At 38.6% G+C, this 22,482-nt stretch overlaps 2 protein-coding genes and 1 long non-coding RNA gene across 6 annotated transcripts in view; 1 reads left to right on the top strand and 2 right to left on the bottom strand.

Moving 5' to 3' along the window:
• Positions 1 to 2,002: 2,002 nt before the first annotated feature.
• Tas2r38 (taste 2 receptor member 38) lies at positions 2,003 to 2,912 on the bottom strand. Its single transcript, XM_046434078.1, is given in 4 exon segments — positions 2,003 to 2,347; positions 2,349 to 2,429; positions 2,431 to 2,867; positions 2,870 to 2,912. Coding segments are annotated over 4 exon segments (906 nt in total).
• A 3,776-nt stretch (positions 2,913 to 6,688) lies between these two features.
• LOC124086165 (uncharacterized) lies at positions 6,689 to 8,391 on the bottom strand. 4 transcript variants are annotated; one of them, XR_009225864.1, is made up of 4 exons: positions 8,310 to 8,391; positions 7,799 to 8,197; positions 7,488 to 7,609; positions 6,689 to 6,898 (listed from the first exon to the last, which is right to left on the bottom strand). It is a non-coding gene; the product is annotated as an uncharacterized LOC124086165 (long non-coding RNA). The 4 variants fall into 4 exon arrangements; XR_009225862.1 differs by having other exon boundaries at positions 7,799 to 7,871; positions 8,310 to 8,382; XR_009225863.1 differs by having other exon boundaries at positions 7,908 to 8,367.
• Positions 8,392 to 11,963: 3,572 nt separating this feature from the next.
• Mgam (maltase-glucoamylase) overlaps positions 11,964 to 22,482 on the top strand; it is a 174,428-nt gene continuing 163,909 nt past the window's right edge. The window contains exon 1 of the mRNA XM_046434116.2: positions 11,964 to 12,065. The gene's annotated coding sequence lies outside the window, so the exon portion shown is untranslated. The remainder of the gene's footprint in view (positions 12,066 to 22,482) is intronic.

Genomic DNA, 22,482 nt, shown 5'->3' on the forward strand with positions numbered 1-22,482 from the left:
AAAATATGGGCAAACACATGAAGAAGTGCTCTATACAATTATCACAGAAATGCAAACTAAAAACATCTCACTTCCACTAGAATGACCAGAATTAAAAAAGACTGTCAACACCCAATTACTGTTGGTGAGAATGTGGAACATCTTTCCTACATTTCTGATGAGAACATAAAATGTTGTGATCACTTTGGGGAACTATTTAATAGTTTCTATACAGTTAAATGTTCATCAACTTTATGATACAGTAATTTCACTCCTAGTTATTTACAAGAATATTTATAAATACTTCATTCATAATGGCCCCAAATTATAAACAACAAAATTACTCATCAATCATGAGTGGATAAATAAGTTGTGATTCATATGATATTATGGATGAGTCTCAAAAAATAATATTAAAATAAATCAGACAAATAAACATGAAAACATGTTTCATATCACTTATCAGGGAAATGCAAACTCAAAGAAGATACCATCACATGCTTATTAGAATGACAAAAATCTAAATCAGTGACAATACCACATGTGTGCAAAGAGGTGAAGCAATGGGAACTCTCATTTACTGATCGTGGGGGTGCAAAATTTATAACTACTTTGGAAGACAGTTTGGTAATTTCTTACAAAACCAAATCTTTCCATATGATCCAGCATTGGATTTCCTTGGAATTTGCCCAAAGCAATTGAAGATTCAAGTCCATCAAAAGATCTTCACATGGATGTTTATAGCAGATTAATTCATAATTGCCAAAACTTGGAAGCAACAGTGATGTCCTTCACTAAATGGATGAATTAAATGTGGTATAGTAGACAATGTATTATTATTTAGGACAAAAAGAAATGAGCTCTCAAGTCATGACATGATATGCAAAATCCTCAAATGTATGTTACTAATTTGTAATCATTGAAGGTAAAGAAAAGGCTAATTTGTTTACGAAAACTGAGAGGAAGAATTGGATATATCAGGAACAGGTGCCTGAGAGAAGGAAGCAGCTTTCTGGTAGCATGGACAGATGGCATGAGTAGGAGCCTTGGTGGTGACCTGCTATGGCTTTGAGGCCTTTCTGTATTGAAGTATCTGGTGTACATTTTTTCTATCCTTCCTGATTAGGTTCTACACAGGAAGACAGAGAATGCTGAAATCCCAAACCTGCCTTTCAGCTAGGTGTTTTGTTTTGGCAGAGTCCTTCTTTAGAATGACAAGTGGTTGGCAGCAAAGCACTTAACTTCAAAGGCAAACTGAACAGAGTCAGAGGCTCACACAAGGCTCTGGTATCCAGGGCCACTACTGAGCAAACCTCTACCTCTCATCTCTTGTATAAAGCAGGTGGAAGTACATTTCAGAAATCAGTGTATTTTCAAAAAAAAAAAAAAAATGAACCCCTATCCATTGGTCCACAGGAGTTCTAATGTAATGCATTTTGAAGCCGAAGTTCTGACATAATTCTTTCTCTAGGTTTTTCTTTTCATACCTTATGTTCCCATGAAAATTGTGGAATTTAAATAGGATTGTATAATTGCCAAAGTAGCAAATATTCTCAAATATTTTCCTAGCAATCAGTTTTGAGAAAAAGGGTTAGTAGTCATGTTAAAAGCAAGTCATATTATCTTGAGATTTAGGTATTCCTTAAGAAGAGGTGCTTTCTCATGGTTTGACTCAGACCAAGCAATAATAAGCTATAGCATATAAAGGATTTACATTGAACATCTCACCTCTCTATCTTGATCATTTGGCCATACCAACCTCTGGAACCAACATCATTGTACTTGCTTAGATCATTTATACAGCTTTAATTATTTCATTCTTCTATGAGTGAGTCCACTGATGTAGAATACTTCCAGTTATTTTTATAGAAGGAATTTCAAGGCTTCATGAAGAATCAGAGATGCATTCATGAAAACCCCTTTTTATGCCCACTCTCAGAAAAGTGTCCTGGTATCTGTCTTGTGGTCTGTCCTTATATTTGGGCATCTCTGAACCCAGAGTAGAATGGGCCTCACTGCCACCTCAGCTTGGCATTCCTGAGATTAGGATGACTGCATGTCCAGAGGGGCAAGCTGCCATCATTCCTATACAAACCATCACCCCAACCTTGCTGTGCCACAGTATCAGTAAGGGCACTGAGATGAGAGCAGCACAGAACCACACTGCATAGAAACAGAGAAAGAAGCCAAGTCAAGTGTATGAGGGCTTTGATATGGGCCTCTGGCTGGAGGTGTGAGTGTCTTTGGTTTGGGATTTCATTGTTCTCATGTGACCTCTGAGGAAGATAACCAGGAACCCTAAAGAAACTAGAAAATAAAGGAAAGGGGAGAGAGATCCCACATTGCAGAAGATAAATGAATAAAAGAAAATTGAGTTTTGTAATTGGCAAATTGAGTTCTGATTGTTCATGGATAACATCTGTGACTGTGAAGTGAGATATGCTAAAAAAAGTCCCATAAACAGAGGACAATGCAGATGTAGGAGAAAAGAACAGCACACAGGAGCACCTGGGGGATCTTCCTGGAGATCCAGCCTGTGCAGCAGAGGAAGAAGGTGTTGGAGAAACAGACAATCTCGGAGCAATACAGGAGACTAAGGCAGGTGATGAGCCAGAGGTTGACTTGGTGTGCAGTCATCCACAGCATAATGACAGTTTGGTAGTTGTGATTCAGTGGGTCTTCCATCTGCTGGAAGAAAGTAAACTGGATGGCTCCGAGAAACAGCAGCCCATGCAGAAAAAGCCGGGAAATGCTCAGACACATCAGCACAAGCTCACAGTTGCTAAGTAGCTGTCTCTTTACCATGTCTCTAAAGTTCACCAAGAAAATGAATACATTGGCCAAGTTCCCCACTGCAGACTCCAGGATTGGAAGGAACAGAAATGAATCTTGGCTTTATAGGACAGAGTTAAGACAGGTGTCAGAGTCAACATGATGCTTCTCTTGGTGACTGGTTCATTTAAAACTCAGACACTACTCAGCAGAGGAGGGTAAGAGTACATTCTGAATCAGGACTTTCCTTTACAAAACACCCAGATCTTGCCCTAGTTATGTCCCAAAGTGGGTACACTAAAAGCCCTGACAGGAATCTTTGAGGGATCTTGTTGCTTTAGAATGTTTCTTGGATACACGTGAAGGCTCACCGTGAGGGTAGATGACTGCTGGTTCTACTCTTTGGAATAATGGAGAAGCGCTTCCTAAATCCAGGTGTTCCTGTACAACAGTCTCCCCAGAGGACCACAGTATAGCACCAGAGATGCAAATGAGATAGGGTCTCAGTTTTCCAACCAGATAGGGTCCAGTTTTGCATGCCCATCTGGACTGGTGGGAGTGGAAACGAGAATTGGATTTGCTTATAGGTTTTAATGAAACTGGCAGCAGGCAAAGCAGATATTCTTGGTGAACTAAGGTTTGAAATAGTGTCTCCTTCCATTTGCATTTCTTCTATATCTCAGAGTCATGACTTTCCATAGAATGTGTTTCTATATGGACAAGTGAATTGTTCTTCCTCTAGTCCAACAGGTGACTGCTATTTTAGTTGCCATTCTAAAGGCTTCATTCAACCATCACTGTTGTACTAGACACTGTACTTGACAAGAGGGGTGTTGACCTGAGCAAGATGAGCACCTGGCAATGAAGTAGAGGGAGGGACAGTATCCAGCCTGGATTACTGCAGGAGGCTTTAAACTGCTCTCTCTGCTTCTTAGCCTCACTCTCTCATATAGTATTCCACAAAGTAACAATAATGATCCTGATAATATAACTTAGGTTGGGTCATTTCTCTGTTCAAATCTTTCAGGGTCTCTAATCTCCCTCCCCGTAAAAGCTTAGTCCCTACAGTGGCCTATGGGTGTTTCACAGTCAGGACCCCTGTTCTTTTCAGATGTCATCGGGGACACTTGCTTTTCCCCTTCTTCCGTGCCAGCCATGAGGATTTTTCTTGTTCTGTGAACTCACCAAGCACTCTCACTGCAGGACCACTACATTTGTATTTCTCATGACCTGAACTGCTTTTATGTTTTGTGTTTCAGTGTCTCACTTGCTTCTCAAAAGTTCACTGGAAAGACTTTCCCTGACCATCCTATAAATGGCATCCCTTACCTTATCTTGGGTGCTTACTATAATGTTGAATCTGTTTTATCTTTCTGTTTATATTCAATTATTTATTGCCAGTATCCACTTTCCCCACTGAAAAATGTAAGCTTCATGAAGGCACTTATTTTCACAAAACAAATATTTAGTTGTCTATAGTATCCTCTCAGTCTACACATATTATATATTTTATATTATTTATTTATATTATATATATTTATATTATATATTTTATAATATAACAATGTTATATTTTTTAACATTCCAGGGAATACATTCTAACACATATGGTTTTGCATTCCAAGATTTAGGTTTCTCCCCTTTCAAACATTTCCCAATATTTGTTACCCTTGGGCCTTCCAGCATCTGGAATTTTCCTTGATCTCTAAAGGAATATGGGTGGATTTCACAATTACTTTTGAAAGCTCTGTAAAAATTCGGGCTAGTTACTCAGGTGCATTCCACTTACATCAACTCCTCTCTCACCTTGCCTTCTTGCATGGGTATGAGAAGTAGCAGCCAGGTCCTAAAAACCAGAGGCACAGGCCTTAGGGAAAGAAAGCCCTGAAATTAAATTATTGACAGAATGATTGCAGAAACCTCTATACCTGGTTACACAAAACACTGATTAGTTTAATTTTAACACTGGCAATGGGGCAAATTTGCTATAGGTAGATTGGGTTCAAAGTCAAGCAAATATATATATTTTTGAGAGCAAAGTGTTTTTTGGTTTGAGTGTCACTGAGCTAAGACTCCTCAGCCCTTTGCTGCCGACAGTGAACACCTTGCCCAACCTATCCAGACCCAAAGCAAAAGGGCAGAGACGGACAGAGGGCAGGTAAATACCAGTGAAGTGAAGAGAAAATAAGACAAATTACCAGGGACTGTGTGAAATGTTAATTGATATATGAAGAGAGCATAGTCCTTAGGGAAGGAGGCTCTTTTACTCTAGAGGGAAACCCCCACTGATGGCTTCAGATCGTGTTAATTTAAAAGAAGCAATTTGATATTAGTGAGATAGACAACTAACAGGAGTCTGAAACCAAGGAGGTATCATTTTTTATTAAAATGTTCATTTCTATTTATTTGCATGTTATAACTAACATAATTGTGGGATTATTCTTACATATTCATACATGCATGTGGCTTACAGTATAATCTGGTCATTATGGCTCCCCAGTATTTCTCCTTTCCCTACTATGAGGAGGAACCATTCAGAAAACAAGTCCCATAGCCGTGGTGGAAAGCACTGAAGACTGGACTGGCACCTAGGAAGCACCGGGGAGGAAGGAACAGTGCTTCAGAAGCAGGAAGGAGTCCAGGGTGACTCTTGGAGGAGGAAAACCTGCAGCGGCCAACTCAGGCTGGGTGTGTGGCCTAGGCGACTTTTTTTTTTTTTTTTTTTTAGCTTCTGTGTGCATTATAAGATAAGGTGGTAGGTCTTCAGTTCCCTTCTGTCCTCCCACCTGCTGACATTCCTAAATAGGGGCTGGATTCTGTTCCTGCTCTGTCTGCACTGGGGTTAGGCAGACAGCAATGGGGAGGCTTGTACCAGACAAGTGGGAAAGACCGGCAACCTACTCTAAGCAAGTCGAGGAGGAGTCCCCAGGTTTCCTGTTTCTCCAGATAATCAAACAAAGAAATAGGTGGTCCTGGACTCATAGAATTTTCCTGGAAGTTCAGCCAGCCTGGACGCGTCCTCCTCGCATTATTTAAAGCTACCACTAGGTGGCGCCAGACCACCGTGAAGTGTGCAATTCCTGGCCTGTTCAGGGTGCTTGAGAACCCCAGCGGTGTTTTCTTTAATCAAGCAATAATAAGGTCCTATATTTCACACAATTGAAATTTTAGACTGAATTTAATGCTATACTGTAAGCTGGATATCCTTTAATATTATAGTTGCCTCACAAAGAATGTGATGATACTTCCATTTTACTAATGAGAAAGTTTCAAGAAAGTTAATTAGTTAAATATCTTGGCCAAAGTCACTAAATTAATGAGGAACTAGAATTCTGACACTAGATTTCTGATTTCCTCTAAGCCTAACTACCAACCTGAGGTTTGGGGTGGAGAAGATGCTCTCATTTTGTGGAGATGCCTGGTAACAATATTCTTTCCAGCCTCAGCCCTACTTTTAACATTAAGTTTCTGGCTGTTGAGACCCTCTGAGCCGCCTCAGTGTAATGCAGGGAGGAAGGCAATAGCTCATCCCTTCCCAGGAGAGAGAAAAATTGAGTGTGGGTAAGTGGGTCTCATACCTCGAGACTACTATTCTGGCTAAGGAAAGGAGTGGGAAAAATCTCCTTGGACTCTCAGAAATAACATGTCTATATACCTAGTGGGTTGACATAGCTATTAGTAAATCAAGGCCCTGGAGTATAAAAGAAAATTGCTCACAATTTCTTAATCAGATCTGACATGAGGTCTTTTTGATTCCCTTCTTATAGGATTCCTCCATCGACTTTGCTTCTATTACCCTTTATTCATACCACCATTGTAGCATTTATTAAAATTTGTGTTTTTTAAAACATGTGTATTCTGAATTTACATCAGGTTCTTCAAGAGCAGGGATTATGTATTATTCTTTCTTTGCTCTGCATTAAACATGACACATTAATTTGAATTTTATCCCTTTATTTGGTCATTCAATTTAAATCCAAGATTATAATTTGAGCAAATTTACTGTCTTAGAGATGTAGTATGTAGATCTTGCTTGAATCTAGGTGAATTCACTCCTGGGATTCAAACATGTTTTGTGTGTGGAAGATGAGAGGCTGAAAGTCTTTCATAACCCATCATTGTGTAGCCATTCAGGAAAACACTCATCCTAAGAGAAGAGAGAAATGGGCAGTGAACCTTGTCCTGCCTACAAAACTATGGTCCTCAAAAGTTGTAGGCAAGGTTCTGGATATTAATAATAATATAATTTATTAATGATAAACAGGGTTTTTATCATTAATCCTTGTCCTCTATTCCAGACCTATGGACTTCTGTCTGAATCCAAAGAAAGGTGCATTAGGTAGGCCCTTTGGCTGTTTTAATCATTCAGGTGAACTCCAATAATGTCAGTCTATTACATGCTGCACTAAATAGTTCTCAGGGCTCACAGTGTGCCATGTCGGGGAAATCACCCTCGCTGGGGGAGTTATAAGATGTGCAAATTCTTGGGTTCCACTTAAACTCAATGAAACAAAACCCCTAAAGGTGGGGCCTTACAATCTGTGTTTTAGCAAGCCATTCAAGTGATTCTGGTGCATTATCACATTGGAAAACCACTGGGATGTAAAGAAAAGCAAATAAATTTGTCAGAATTTCTGTAATAACCATACTTTACAGAAAACTGGAACACCACATGCACATTGGAACTTTTGTCAGGATCCACATAGTCTTAGCAACAGGAGTCAATTGTCACTCACTTGAATGCTCCACCATAAATGAGATGTAGACTCTTGTTAGAAATTGAAGAAAGACTTTGATGGTTTTAGATGGTAGATAGGCTAACATCCCAGGAATCCCAAATCCAGCTTTGCCAATTACTCTTGTTACATGAGAAGAACAACAGAGAAGTGGGAGTATAATGTTAGTATTACTCTCTTAAAACTGAAAGCAGTACCCAAAGGCTCCCTTTAGCAAAGTTCTAATACAAGTTGGATTGGAGCATCCAGTAGACCTAGGCAGAGTCCACATACCCGATTTGCCTCTGCCCATGGTAAATACTGCCAATTACCTTTGCAATATCAATTCTCTCTTTTTCATTACCAACAGGACTCCATCTTTATTGGGCATGTCAATATTCCCATCTTAAACAAACAAACAAACAAACAAACTGCATTTACCTTCTTTCTTCCAGATAGAGGTGGCCTCTGAGACACAAGAAAAAGTAATTGGGTGGGATTTCTTAGAAAACCTCTGTTGCTTTTCTTTCTTTGTTTGCCTGAACTTACTTGTTACAGTTGGACCCCAACCATTAGGGAAAATCCCAAATAATCTCAAAATTTTCACTCTGAATTCCTTGAGTAGCTGAAACCACCAGCAGCAATTTCTCTTCTTCAGGCTTCTCATTATGTGATGAAGGTAAACTCCTCAAGTCCTTAAGCCTCAATTCTTAGGTCACAACTATTGGAAGCTGAACACAGTATGAAATCTATAATTTGGGACCAGAATGCTCAAGAGTGTGGAGAGAGGGAGAGGGAGAGGGAGAAGTACACATGGGGAGAGACAGAAGTGTTCATACTTACCCAGTTACTTGGAGGAGAGAAAGAAGAGAACTTGCCGGAAAGAAGGGTCCTAAATCTACTTGTCTGCCTAATCATATAGAACCAGGAAGTGGACTGGAGAGGTCAACATGCTTCCTGTCTAGATTTGCTGGTCACGATGAGGCAGAAACAGGAACTACAAGAGAGGAAACAAAATAAATGATATCTCTACCTCCTGTATTTTAACAATTTTGTTTTTGCCACAAGTAATTGTCAAAGTGATGTGGGTAGAGTACTCAGAGATGGGGCCAAGGATTCTTTTGCCCAGCTCTTATTTCTGTTTATCTTTTATTTATTTATTTAAGTACCAGGGATTGAACTCAGGGGCACTTGACCATGGAGCCACATCCCCAGCCCTATTTTGTATTTTATTTAGAAAGAGGTCTCACTGAATTGCTTAGCACCTTGTTTTTGCTGAGGCTGGCTTTGAACTTGCAATTCTCCTGCTTCAGCCTCCTGAGCCACTGGAATTATAGGCATGCACCACCATGCACAGCTGTTTCTCTGTCTTTTCATTTTATTATTGCTAATAATTAATTCTGCTAACAATTATGTCTTACATTCAGAAAGAGAATCTGTGAGGTCTAGTTGTCAGATAGGAAGATGCTTTGTAAGCTGCCAATTAAGAATTGGCTATCTTTGGGTGAGGTGCCCATCCCTGATAGAGTGAACTTTGATACCAACATGGAATCTTGAGATTAGGCACATAAAGAAGATCACATTCCTTGGCAGGATCTGTGGGTAGGGATTCCTTTAGAGGGACTTCTGGATTCATTTTTAAGTTTTATTTTATCCACAGACATGAGATAAGAGAGAGGAGATTTTAGGTAAAACTGACAGAGTTGTAAGATCTTGGATAACAAACCCTGCTTCGTTTATCTCTAATAGGGATAACATAGAAAGAACGGTAAGTGAACACTGTGTAGCACTGTGTTTTTGAGAACTCTTTCTGGCTAACACTGGAGTTCAAGTGGTGCCCAGATGGAGATAGTGTGGACATGGTTGTTCCCAAAGAACAGAACAGGAAGAGGAAGTACACAGGACAAGGAAGCCAAGTCAATAGGCAAAAATGATAGAGCTCACACTTTGGCATAAGACACTATCAGTAAATTTAAGATGTTCATTATATCTTTAAACAGTTTTCCTCTGGGTGTGAGACTAAAAGAAAACATACTTAGCAGGGGTTCATTGTAGGGGAATCTCTGCAAAATTTAGTGTTTTGTATTGAAAAAAAATCATATAAATTTGCATATTATTATATTTACTGCCACATTTTCATAATCAATTTTTTTATTGAAATCACTATTCTTCTGCAATGATCTTGGATTAAAATTGAATTTCCAAGAAAATGCATTATGTATCTCCCAGTATGCTACCACATACTTATAAGGGTACGTGTCTCCTGATCTAAAAATCTATAATTCTGTGGGATGCCACAAGTCACAGGGACTTTGTGGATATATGCAGATCCTCCAATTGTGAGTGATTGTAAAAGTGAGAAAAACACAAATAACAGGAGGGACTTCTGGATTCATTTTTAAGTTTTATTGCTCATAGGATCAACTGAAGTGGTTAGAAATTTTCAGTGGTGTTCGTGGACAAAGGGAGACAATGACAGCTTTCATAGCAGGGCTAGTAGGAACCATTTGGTTACATGGCACAGAAACTGGCTAGAAGTAAGGGCCTGGGAGGTGATGAGGGTGATGATGATGATGGTAGTAATAGTAAAAATACTTTGGGTGAAGATTTGGGAAAATCACATAAGATTAAAGATTAAGTTGTACATCAGCCTTCACAGAAATTGCAAAAATACTGGTACTTCATTGCTCCATTTATGCTTCTTGGGGTTTTTCACTAGTCTATTTTTTAGGTAAAACAAAATACCCATGGCAAGTTAACTCTATGATGAAAATAGTCCCATTTGGGAGCTTGAAAGTCCAAGTAGCATGGCACTGACCCAGCGAGGGCCCCTCTGGTTGCATCACATGGTGGCAGATGGCATCATGGTGGGAGTTTTATAAAAGAGCAAAAGAGAGAAATCACAAGGTGAGACAGAAAACTAAAGATCAGGGAGGTCCAGTCTTGCTCTTTTATAACAACTCTCTGCGAAGTCCTGTGAAAACTACATTAATTCCTTTCAATGGCAACAACTCCAGTGACTCAATGACCCCACATTAGCTCCACTTCTTAAAGGTTCCATAACGTCCCAACATCACCTACTGGGCAAAAAGCCTCCAACACATGACTCCGTAGGGGACAAACTGTATCCAAATTGAATAGTATCCTATTTTTGCTACTCTCTACATATCTATTCCATTCTCTCTCTCTCTCTCTCTCTCTCTCTCTCTCTCTCTCTCTCTCTCTCTCTCTTTTGGTACTGGGGATTGAACTCAAGGGCACTCCACCACTGAGCCACATCCCCAACCCTATTTTGTATATTATTTACAGATAGGGTCTTATTGAGTTGCCTAGTGCTTCACCATTGCTGAAGCTGGCTTTGAACTCGCGATCTTCCTGCCTCAGCTTCCAGAGCTGCTGGGATTACAGGCGTGCACCACCACGCCTGGCTATTCCATTCTCTTTTGGGGAAAAAATACATTTATTAATGGGTTGGGATTATGGCTCAGTGGTAGAACACTTGCCTAGCAAGTGTGAGACACTGAGTTAGATCCCAAGAATCACGTTAAAAAAAACTAAATAAACAAAATAAAGGTATTGTGCCCATCTACAACTAAAAACATTTAAAAATATTTATTAAAACTCTTGAATTTTTGCCTGTCAATTTCATGACATGATCCCACAGACCTAATGTAGATGGCATGTGCTTGAGTGTGTATAGTATGCTGACTCTGTGTGTGTGTGTGTGTGTGTGTGTGTGTGTGTGTGTGAGAGAGAGAGAGAGAGAGAGAGAGAGAGAGAGAGAGAGAGAGAGATGTAGTATGAGGGGGTTAGAGTCATGTTGAGCTGTCCTTGCAGGGGTGGGCTGTGCAGGTGTCCTCTGGGCATGGTCAAGGGAGGAAATGATGGGAATTTTTGTAGAAGATTTGAGCTTAAAGGGAAGTATCTCTCTCTGAGTGAGGGTCTCCGCTTTGGAGACTTGGTAGTAAGTGAACTTTGAATTTGTTGAATGAATGAATAAACATTCAGCCTGAAAAGTGGTTTTCCAGATTTACTGACTTCAAACTCTATGAACATTGGATTACAAGACTAAAATTGTTAGTGTGAACTCAGCTCTGCCTCTATTTGAGTGACCTTTATCAGGTCATTTTTCTCAGCTTCTATTTCCTGATTTATAGATGAAGATTGAAAATACCTACCCTATGTTTTAGGATTGTTACCATCAAAGAGATAGTACAGATAAAAGTGTTCTGAAGGCTGCCAATTACCAACAGTTTTATTTTATTGCTGACCTGTGAATATTAGGTAATGTATCATTCCTAACGGCTCTCCTTGGACTCGTACCTGTAAGTACTTGCACTCTGGTCTGGGAGGGTGGAGGTGAGGAAAGATGTAAGTCAGTGTAAAGCTGCAGAAGAGCAGCTGTTTCCCAAGAGGAGGAAGTGCTGTAATGCTCTGTGCCTGTTGTTTATATCTAACCTTCCTTTGAACATTTCTGGGTAGAGAAGTTGCTCCTACTCCATCCAGCTCCTTTCTCCCCTTCCAGGTGGCCAGTGATGTGAAGGGCTTACATGAGACCCAACAGAAGGAAAATCACGTGGCTGGGAAAAAAAGAAAGAGGTACAATTTAAGTTTGTAGGCTATGGAGAGAGGGAGGTCATTTTAACAGGAAGGGGGTGTAGATGGCATGTGCTTGAGTGTGTGTAGTATGCTGACTATGTGTGTGTGTGTGTGTGTGTGTGTGTGTGTGTGTGTGTGTGAGAGAGAGAGAGAGAGAGAGAGAGAGAGAGAGAGAGAGAGAGAGAGAGAGAGTCATATAGTATGAGGTAGAAATGTAGGTCAGGTCTGATTTTCCACCATTGGCTCACAGAATCAGTTCGGTGTAGAATTTACTGTCTCCACTTGTCTATCTCAAGGGTCTCTGAGAGAAGAGACCACCTCCTTTCAGCCCAATCCAGTGAGGCAATTTTAGAGCTTGGTGAACTATAGGAACAGTTCTTAACAGAATTTAGCTAATGATACTGCTGGTGTATATTATTTGATTTTCAGAAAAGATTTAAGTTGGAGTGGTTCTGGGAGGCCAACATTGGATATTGGGTACTCATTATCTTCTCTTAGGTTCAAAATAACATTATTAAGTGCTATTATCATCCTGAATTTATAGACAAGAAAATTTAGCTGCCTAAGTTATTAATTAAGTGACTAGAGAATCTGATATTCAAGCCCAGGCTAGTTTGATTTCAAACTCCACGTTCTCTCTGGCACTATATCCAGACAGGGAACCCTGAAAGATCAATCTAAAGATTTAACATGGAAATGCTCTCTAAGAAATTATTTGTCTCTTTTCGAGAATTATATTCAACAGTTTTAGATTGCAGGGATATTTTCAGGAAAACCCACCCACAGTCCATTGTTGATATGATCCAAACAGATGAGAATATTATTTTCTAAAAGGAGTTTATTCTAGGAAGGGATAATCCATGAACTCATCTTAACTGCAAGAAGGGAATACACACTAGGCCTCTGTCCCTCTGGGCTCAGTAGTCAGACTCCTCCTGTGGGTTTGGTTTTGAAGGAGACATTGAGAAAACTCAGGGAGCTGGAAGCTAGTGGGGGGTTAAGCTCTACTAAGCATTTGCAGAATGCATACCTATAGAACAGAGCAATGTATTCTTGAGTGTACTATTACCTCAATAGTTCTGAAAAGAGAAATATCAGAATACCAGTAACACTGATGGGGTGTTTACTAAGGCCTATGCATTATGTTAAATGTTTCACATGCATTCTTTCATATCTTCTTCATAATTACATTACATTACTCCATGGGCATGTACCTGGTGCAGCTTCCAGGTTCCGTTGTGGATTTATATTGGAATTCTTAGAGGTGTGGGGAAAAGTAATATATTTTGGACTAATCACTCAAAGAGGCACATAATCCAGGGTTTTAAGTCTTGGAGAGTTCCGAAATCCAGCTCATGCTTATGACAGATTTGGTCACATTCTTACTTGTGATGGTTCCTGTGGTTCATAGAAGTCTTCTTGCCAAGGCACTAGGACCTCCAGATTGTGGCTCCAGTGTACTTTTCAGTGTTGTCCTTAATTGTCACCCACCTGTCTCCACATCTGTATCTTTTACAAAACTAGTCCTGTCCCTTCCTCTGTGCATTACAGATGTTCTTTCCTTGACCCAAAATATCCCTTTCTGCTTCCTTTTCCACTCTCAAACGGTTGTGCCTTGGTTTCTTCCTTGTTGCTCCCAACGTGTGTATTCTTCTCCTGATGGCATTTGTTATATCATAGTAGCTGGCCACTCTAGGCATCACAGTATTTGTGCCTTGGTCTGGCTTGAATCATCTTTTTTAATGCAAGGACTTGGCACTTAACCTTTAAACTGTGATAATCAGGCAACATCATAGATGTCAGCATGCAGTGCAGGGCCTTTTCAAAGTAGGTACTTGATAATTGTTCTTTTATGTAAATTATGGTAACATGATATGTTTGGAATCCTGATTTAGGATACAATAAGAGACTGGCAGAGTTGAAGGAGCCTGAGATCTGGAGTCCAGGGTCTGGGCTCCAGACATAGGGCTGTGGCAGAGCATCATAATTTTAATTGTAACTGATACTTTGGGGGTATTTATGTAATACCAAGTTTTTTGCTTGCTTTGCTTTGTTTATTTTATAAGTTTGTTGGCTAGGTACCACTTTTACCTTCATTCAAGTTAAGGAAAAAGAACTTTACTTGTTCAAGTTCCCCTGCTAGTAAGCAGACCTGGGCTTTCAGTTCAAATCTGGACCTTCTAGTCAACACCCATGCAAACCTTACAACATTCCTGGATCTCAATTTCCTCACCTTTAAAATGAGGGAGCTGGCTATACTTGATGATCTCAAAAGTTCCTAATGGTCCAGCCCACATGGGCTCTGGAACTGGATGGATATGCATTTGGTGGCATTTTAGACACTTATGCCTTAGGGCCATGATGATATCAGCAAGGCAAAATAGGCAGAGATCTTGGCACTCTGCAGGTCTCCATGCAAGTTAGTTTTCTTTTCCTAACTCTTTTAGCACTAAATTCTTTGATTACATGATGCCAAAGGCACTCAGTGCTCCCAAAGGCTGTGCTGATTCCTGACTCAGGAATAAACAAATTAAAGACTGATGATTCCTGACAACATTTTCACTAGTGGTTGGTGAAATGAGAACAAGAAGGACACAGAAGTGGACTTTTCAAAAATATAAATTAATTCCATTTTGATTGTCCAAGTCTATGTCCTATGACACAACCATGATGACATAGTGACTTTCATATAGTTTTTCTTGGTGATACACACAGTTAACAAATTCATAGATCCAAATATTTCCTGAATTTTCACTGATACATAATGTTCAGAAATAGCAACAGTTGAATAGGGCTTTTAAAATTATGTGCAGTAAAAGAGCATTTTTGAAAAATTTCCAATATGTCACAGACTAAGAATTTTGTAAGACTTAAAATAAATTACTAGGAAAATAAAGTAAAAAATCAAGGATATACAAATACAAGCTCCATTTAAAAATAATTAAGGTCAGTGTATATCAGAGTACTCTGTCATATTGTTATAAAAGCTTCTCAACACTTATCTTTAATTTCTATTTTTATTTCTTTGGGCTCTGGCAACAACATGTACATGAAACACCCTTGGGGGCAGCCTATGGGGAAGACTCTGCCCTACTGAAGAAGATCCACTTGGTAATAAAGCAGACTTCTTAGCCTGGAGTTCCTGGATATAATTCACAGAGCCCAGTGAACTGGGAAGGGGGAAATATTGACACATTTTTTCTTTGGTAACCTCTAACTGCAACTGAGCATTTCTTTTCATTACAAAGTTAGTCTGAAAGTTAGCACCATTGTGTTAGTAGTGCACTTTGGTTCCAAGAGAAGTCATATTACTTTCATATTGCATATTTAAGATAATATTGAAAAATTGCTTAAGCTTATCACTATTTTGCAATCACAATAGCTATCATACTGTTGCTATATTTTTGGTCAATATATTAAGGAAGCACATATATAATCTTACAGACACACCTTTGGTAGAGGCCTGAAAAGAAAACTTTTGAAAACATTTTCAGAACAATTTCCTTGGTCATAGGTCAGCAGATTGTTCTAATGTCACTGGGTTCCTAAGAAATTAGGAGTCTCTGGGAAAAACCAGAGTTCTTCTGGGATACCAGGTCATTTAATTTTTGCTCCTTGTTGCTTTCAAATTGAGTCATTCTGGTGCTCTCTAGACAGACAAGTTGGAAGTCCTCACCATGAATAAACCCTCAGGGACTGGAGGGGATAGAAAGCGTCCTGGAAGTGGCTTCCTCTCTGAAATCTTAGAGGAAGACCTTGATTACTAATTAACTAATAATTCTGATGGGGGAAGGACTTCAGGGCAGTAATTTGCATTTAAAATCCACTAACATAGGCTGGTAAACAGTGCCCGGCTTAGCTTACTATCTGTGGGTTGCACTCCTCTGCTTTTATTTCTAAGCCATCCTTTCAGCTGAGCAAGAGCAGCTAAGGGAGGCAATGAGGTATGTTTGTGAACGGTGTTTTCATTTGTGACTACAGGGGTGGTGTGTGTGTGTGTGTGTGTGTGTGTAAACTTGATCTTCTTAGGTCAAAATGCCCTTGTTAATTCGTTACAGACAAAAGTAGACAAAAACAACAAATTAAAAAATTAAGCAAGCTCACATACATAAAAAACAAAATTCAACTCATTTACCTTTTTCCTGTGTGTGTGTGTGTGTGTGTGTGTGTGTGTCTGTGTATGTTCATGTGTGTATTTCTCTGGACCCAAAGGCTTGATTGCACCTAAATATGTGTGTTTACATGTATCTCTGGGTGAGGTGTGAAGAATTGTTTAATATTAAGGGTGGGGTAGCAAGTAGAAGTTCTTTTTGATTCTGGAAATGATAGAGGAAGTGAGGAGAAGGCTTTAGAATTTGGGGACATTCCTTCTAAAAGGATGTTAAGCTGTGATTGAGGAGTGGTCAGGAAATTGAGGAATATGTCATAATTTGAAGAGATCTGGTACCTGTATTGAAGCGTCATAGGGTTTGTGTGTGTGTATGTGTGTGAAATATCCGGATGTGTGTGTGAGTTGCTGTGTGGTGGGAGGTTGGAGAGATTTCTTGTGCAATCTGGAAGGAAGTCTGGAAGGGAAAGACAAGATACTTGGACTGGCAGTTACATATGAAATAGAACAGAAGTGCCCTGGGAAAAAGCGAAGGCAATGGACTTCTGTTGACCCCTCTCTGGCAAAAATTGAGGTGTCCTTACTGGTTTTGAGAGTTTAGCTAGACACCTGTGGGTATCTCTTTTCAGGATGGCCATTGAGTAGGGCAGGAGAGTTACTACTGGAGAAAGGGAGAAAGGTCAAGGTCAATGCCTTTGAGTTTCACTAGAAAAGGCTATAACAGAAGGTTCTGATGCAGGGTCTGAACAGTGGCTTTAATGTTCCCTGAGGACCTCCTGATCTTTCCAAACTGTTTACTAGCCGGGAGTCACTCTGTGGGAACAATGAGTGTTTGTGTAGAACTGCACAGGGAGAGGGTGAGAGGGAAAGGTCTTAGTTCTGTGATAGGTCGATTTCTGTGCCATCAGAGACCAAATGAGGTGGAATGACATTGTATCTTGTACCTAAAACTTAAGACAGCTCATCACTATTTCAGTCTCACAGAAAATACCAGTGATTTTATTAAGCATTCCCTCACAAATGAATTTCAATGAGCTAATAAAATCAAACACTACTCTAGAAGCAAGGGATACTACAGAGTAGATGGATCTAGAAGAAATTTTCCATTTAAAATTGGTTCATATAGTAACTGTGGAGTATCATGAGGAAGATAAACCCTTATACACCTTGGACATGGGGGTCACAGAAGAAGATAATTTTGTACTAGGCAAGATCTCTTTGGAGTTCAGATGGGGAAACTGAGGCCCAGAGGGGATAAGTATCCCCCCACCCCAGGGTCACATAGTTAAATGGGATCAGAACTGACCCTTAGATCTCTTCACTTTGGACGTGACTAGATTTGCAAAACATTCATTAGTGTCTTTTTTTTTTCTTCCAAAGCAGGGAAACAATGGACCAGTCCACAAAATATTGCCCATTATTTTTGAATAATCTTCTTTGCTAATTATTTTCTTGTTCTCTATAAGACTAATCCTCTCTTTTCCACTAGACTTCTTGCCTTGGGTTATCAAAGGAATTTAAAAGAACGGCTTAGCTATACATACACAAATCAAACAATGGCTACAATTCAGAAAAGAGGATAATTATCCAGTTTTTCTCAATTACTTTATGTAGCCATTTTAATAACTGGAGTTCCCATATGACTTATTTTTCTACTTTGCTTAAATAAGTATGACAGTGGATAGGGAAAGGAGCTTTGAGATTTACTCATATAACTATATAGTTCAAGAAGAAAAAATTACTGTTGAGTTGTATGTCTTATGTATGATAATTGTCACTTTTTCATGAGATTTTCCCTGACCAACTGGTTTAAACTTGTAACCCCATGCCCCACTGTGTATCTTTTACTTCTGATTCATAGCTTTTACACAGTCTGATCTACTGTATATTTATTTATTTTGTTTGTTGTCTCTCCTTTGTATCCACAAGAAAATAAATGAAGACAGAGACTTTTTATTTCATTCAGTGTTGCATAACCAGCTCCAGAAAAATGCTTTGCATAATGTAGGTGCTTAATAGAAAATTGAATGAACCAACAAACTGCAAGTAGATTTCTGTTTTGTAGCTTTGATAACCTGATAATAAGTACATCTGAGAAATGGGGTACATCAGTAACTTATTCTTCTTGGCTCCGTAGAGAATGTAAAACAGTGCTGTGATCCATAAACTTAAAATGGATTGCTACTCCTGGTGCTTTCAGAACATTTTTAAACCCCCAGCTGCAGTGAAAATTCAACGTGGAATTTTTGTTTCCTTTGGTTTCCATAAGGTTTTGAACTTAATGGTTGTCTTTGGATACAAGCATTTTTCATATCTCCTACCTCCCTTATTTATAAACCTTTATTATTCATGGATAATGAATAATATATTTTCTATATTTGCATCACATAGTAGGAGATGGTGTGGCATTGGCCTTAAGAACAATAGGTTTGGATTCACTTTGCCTGGTTTGAAGCCTGGCTCTGCTACTAATGAATTCTGGACTTTGAGCAACCTAGCCTCTATGAGGCTCAGTTTATTCATTTGTAAAATTGAAGAATCCTTGTTGGTAAGTTGGTTGTGAGCACTAAACAAAATAATGTATGTAAGCACCTAATCTAGTACCATGTACAATCCAAGTACTTGGTTAATGAGCTGTATGCTGCGTGATAAAACTATAATCTCACAAAAGTCTATGCTGGTATATACTGTGGGGCATTGTGGCAGAGAATACAGAGCAATGGTTAAAAGCTCTGGCTGTGGAGTCCAAAGGGCACATGTTCAAATTATAACTTCCTTATCAACTCTATGATATTAGGCAGGTTATTTGACCTTTCTGAAGCTTAATGTCCTCATCTGAATTCAGAAATGCTAGCAGTAACTCATTTGGGGTTTTATGAGGGTTGTGTATGACAAATTAGGGAAACCTCTTAGCATATTTGTGCAATCATTGTCAACTATTATTAGCTTTAGCATTAACATTTTACAGTTATATGCTTGTTAAACAAAAAGAACATTTAAAGACTAATGATAGATTGTCAAGTATGAATTTTTAATGACAATTTTTTTTTGGGGGGGAAGCACCTAATACTATTTAAACTACTCCTTTTAAAAAGTTACCTTTGTCATTTTTCTTGATCTTGTTTTCTTTCTTTTTTTAATATTTATTTTCAGTTGTAGTTGGACACAATACCTTTATTTCACTTATTTTTTTATGTGGTGCTGAGGATCGAACTTAGGGTCTCACATAAGTGAGGCAAGTGCTCTACCACTGAGCCACAATCCCAGCCCCTTGATCTTGTTTTCTTAAATTGTATTCCTAATTGAGATAGTGGGCTTCCTCATCACATTCCCTGTAATGCAGAAAGGAAGGTGAATCAGGTAATGCTGGACAGATGTTTGTTTCGTTGTTTTGTTTTTCTTTTAAGGTTTAAGAAAGCATTTCTTTTGTACACCTAGAAAATACATATTAATATGTACATACATATGGTTCTATAGAGCAGGCAACCATATTTGAATATATGAAGCTTGTCTTTTGATAAGAGACAAGCAGATTTTTAAAACATGCCAATGATGTTTTATTTAAAAAATCATATTTACCTTTGTATTTAGTTATCTACCTTTGGCAACATATTACTGTAAATTTTGTAGCTAAAAACCAACATTTATTATCACCCAGCATCTATGGGTCAGAAATTTGGCAGTGGGTCTCATGAAGTTCTAGCCAAGGGATCAGCCATTGACCATAGTCATATGAAGGGTTGATTGAGGATGGAGGATTAGCTTTCAAGATGGTTCTGGGCAGAAGGCCTCATTTCTGTACAAGTTGTTGGAAATTCCCATGGGCCTCTTTCAGTGTTATGATGTCATGGCAAACTGGTTTCATTAAGAAATGATCCAAGAGAAAGAGCAGGAAGAAGCTTCAAGGACTTTTATAACCTAGTCTCAGAAATCAGAAGCCATCCTTTCTGAGTGACTAAATCCAGCCTACCCTTCAAGAATGGAAGGAGTAGCAAAGAATTTTTGAACTTTAAAAAAAATTTGCTGTCATTATTTTAAATAATGCTGAATTTTATTTTATATTTACTCAGTGCCCTCTCTGTGGGTGTATCCACTGTCCTCAGTGGATAGATGTAATGCTACAAATAAAACAATTTACACTGATTTCAAGTGTACCCTTGTATTTATGGGATACATTTCTATAAATGAAATAACTGGATTATAGGTGTGAGTAATTTTAAGTTTTTGCCTAGACTTCATTGAGCAGATGATGTTTATTGTTTGACTAGAAATGCATGGGTGTTTCTTCAAAGTGTCAAACATAGTATGTATAAACATTTGGAAAATTTTAAGATATTAGTGTAATGAACAATTTGCCATCTCACAACTATTAGCACTCACCAAAGAGAGAAACAGAGAGATAATCTCTTGGATGGGCATTTTGATAACTCCTTTCCTTGTCAGTGATAATAAGGTTACTCTTTGCCTTATTAATTAATTTAATTATATCAAGTGTGGAAGACCATTAATCTTTATGGAATTTTGCAAGCAAGATCAATATTGTAAAATTTCTTATAAAGCCTTTGAGAATGTGAGGTAATGGAATCAGTCTAGGTAAGAAAGACTAGAGTTGGGGCAATTTATTTTAGAAAACAGAAGGCAATCTTTACTATAGAGAAGGGTAGTCCTCAGCTCCATTTCCTAAAGTAACAGTGAATTACATTGACTAACAGCAATTTCTTATTAATTTATGAGAAGCAAATCCTTTTGTCATTGAATCTGTGGGCAAAAATACTGAAGAAGACTGCTTCTTCCTGAGAAGAATATGGTAGGACACACTGATAGATTGGAGATGAAATAGAAGACGAACAGTGTCTAAGTTAGGGGGTCATAAATTAATTCCTGAGAGGAGAAGGAAGGGCAAGTTCTTCTTGAATAAAGGAATGTGTCTTGTAAATCTATTCAACCTGGGGAAGGAGTGGTGGGTGGGTAGGGAAGAAAGTAGGCCTTGAGTAAGCAAAATTGCTGCTCATGGATCTTCTTCTTAGCTCTGTGCACCTGAATGCCAGGTAAAGTATCAGCCACCTAACACGTGGGGCCATAAAGCATATAGCAGATAAGGAGATCATATCAGAACAAGTTGATAAGGACAGTGATTAACTGTATACATCCGCCACTCCTCTGTGTACTCCATTGAGTAGCATGAGAATTGAGCTCTCCTGATAATCACTTTCCAAAGCCTCTGCCTCTTAATACTCTCACACTGGGCATTAGGTACCATATGCATTTGGAAGGAAATATCTATTCAACTCACGGAAACAATTAAATGTTTTTATATTTTATATTTTTCTTTGAAAGTGAAAATCCTCCAAGATTGCTTAGAGGACCTTAAGAGGCAACTCATGGTTAAGATGATACATAAAGTGTTTGCAGTTCTAAAATTCTGGGTTAATCTCATCAGCTCTCATCTAAACTATGGTTTCTAAATGTTCTTCCCACTAAAAGGGACCACGACTCTTTACAGATGTTTGATTTCAGATTGGTGGGCTGGAAATGTACAAGATGAGCCTAGATGATTGTGTTGTGCAGAAAGGAAGAAAACTAACAAAGACTCTTAGGGTTATACCAACAGGGTTTAGGACCGACTTAAAGAGGCTGCTGCTGGACAAAGCTGTAAGATATTAGAATTAATATTATCAGTGGATTAGAGCAGATCAAATATGTTTAAATTCATGGTTTCATGAGGATGCTTAAAAACAAGTCATTGTTCCCCTTTACAAGATGCTAGGAAAACAACTCCTTATTTTGAAAGCCAGTAAATGAAGAATTCAACATGCCACCAGTCCCTTGTGAACTTCATCTTTATTACCAAATTATAGGGAAAATTTATGTTTATTGAAATATTCTAACAAATAAAGAATGAAAGAATTGCAGCATCTTTATGAACTGAATAATAGGGTAGACTTCTATTTATAGAAATATTTTATCTAATAAGCAAAGAAAGAATGAAAGAATTACAGCATCACAGGGAAAAACATCATCAAAAGAGAATCATCACTAGATTTTTTTTTATCTCCTGCTAGAAGATGCTATACCATCTATGTACCATTGCTACTAAACAATCAAACCTGAATCTGATCAAAACTTTATATCTAAAAGAGCAGAGAAACACATTAGCATTAATGCATATGCAATTAAAAATCCCAGATTGTGGGGAAAAACTACAGAACAAACCTTATTGACTAAAAATGACCGAGACATAAACCAATTGCAATGTATAAATCTTACTTGTATCTTTATGAGGATAAAACGAGCAGACTTTAACAGTTT

Source organism: Marmota monax, unplaced genomic scaffold (genome assembly GCF_021218885.2).
Source record: "Marmota monax isolate L192 unplaced genomic scaffold, Marmota_monax_Labrador192_F-V1.1 WCK01_AAM20220418_F8-fsc00122, whole genome shotgun sequence".
NCBI classification, from domain to species: domain Eukaryota; kingdom Metazoa; phylum Chordata; class Mammalia; order Rodentia; family Sciuridae; genus Marmota; species Marmota monax.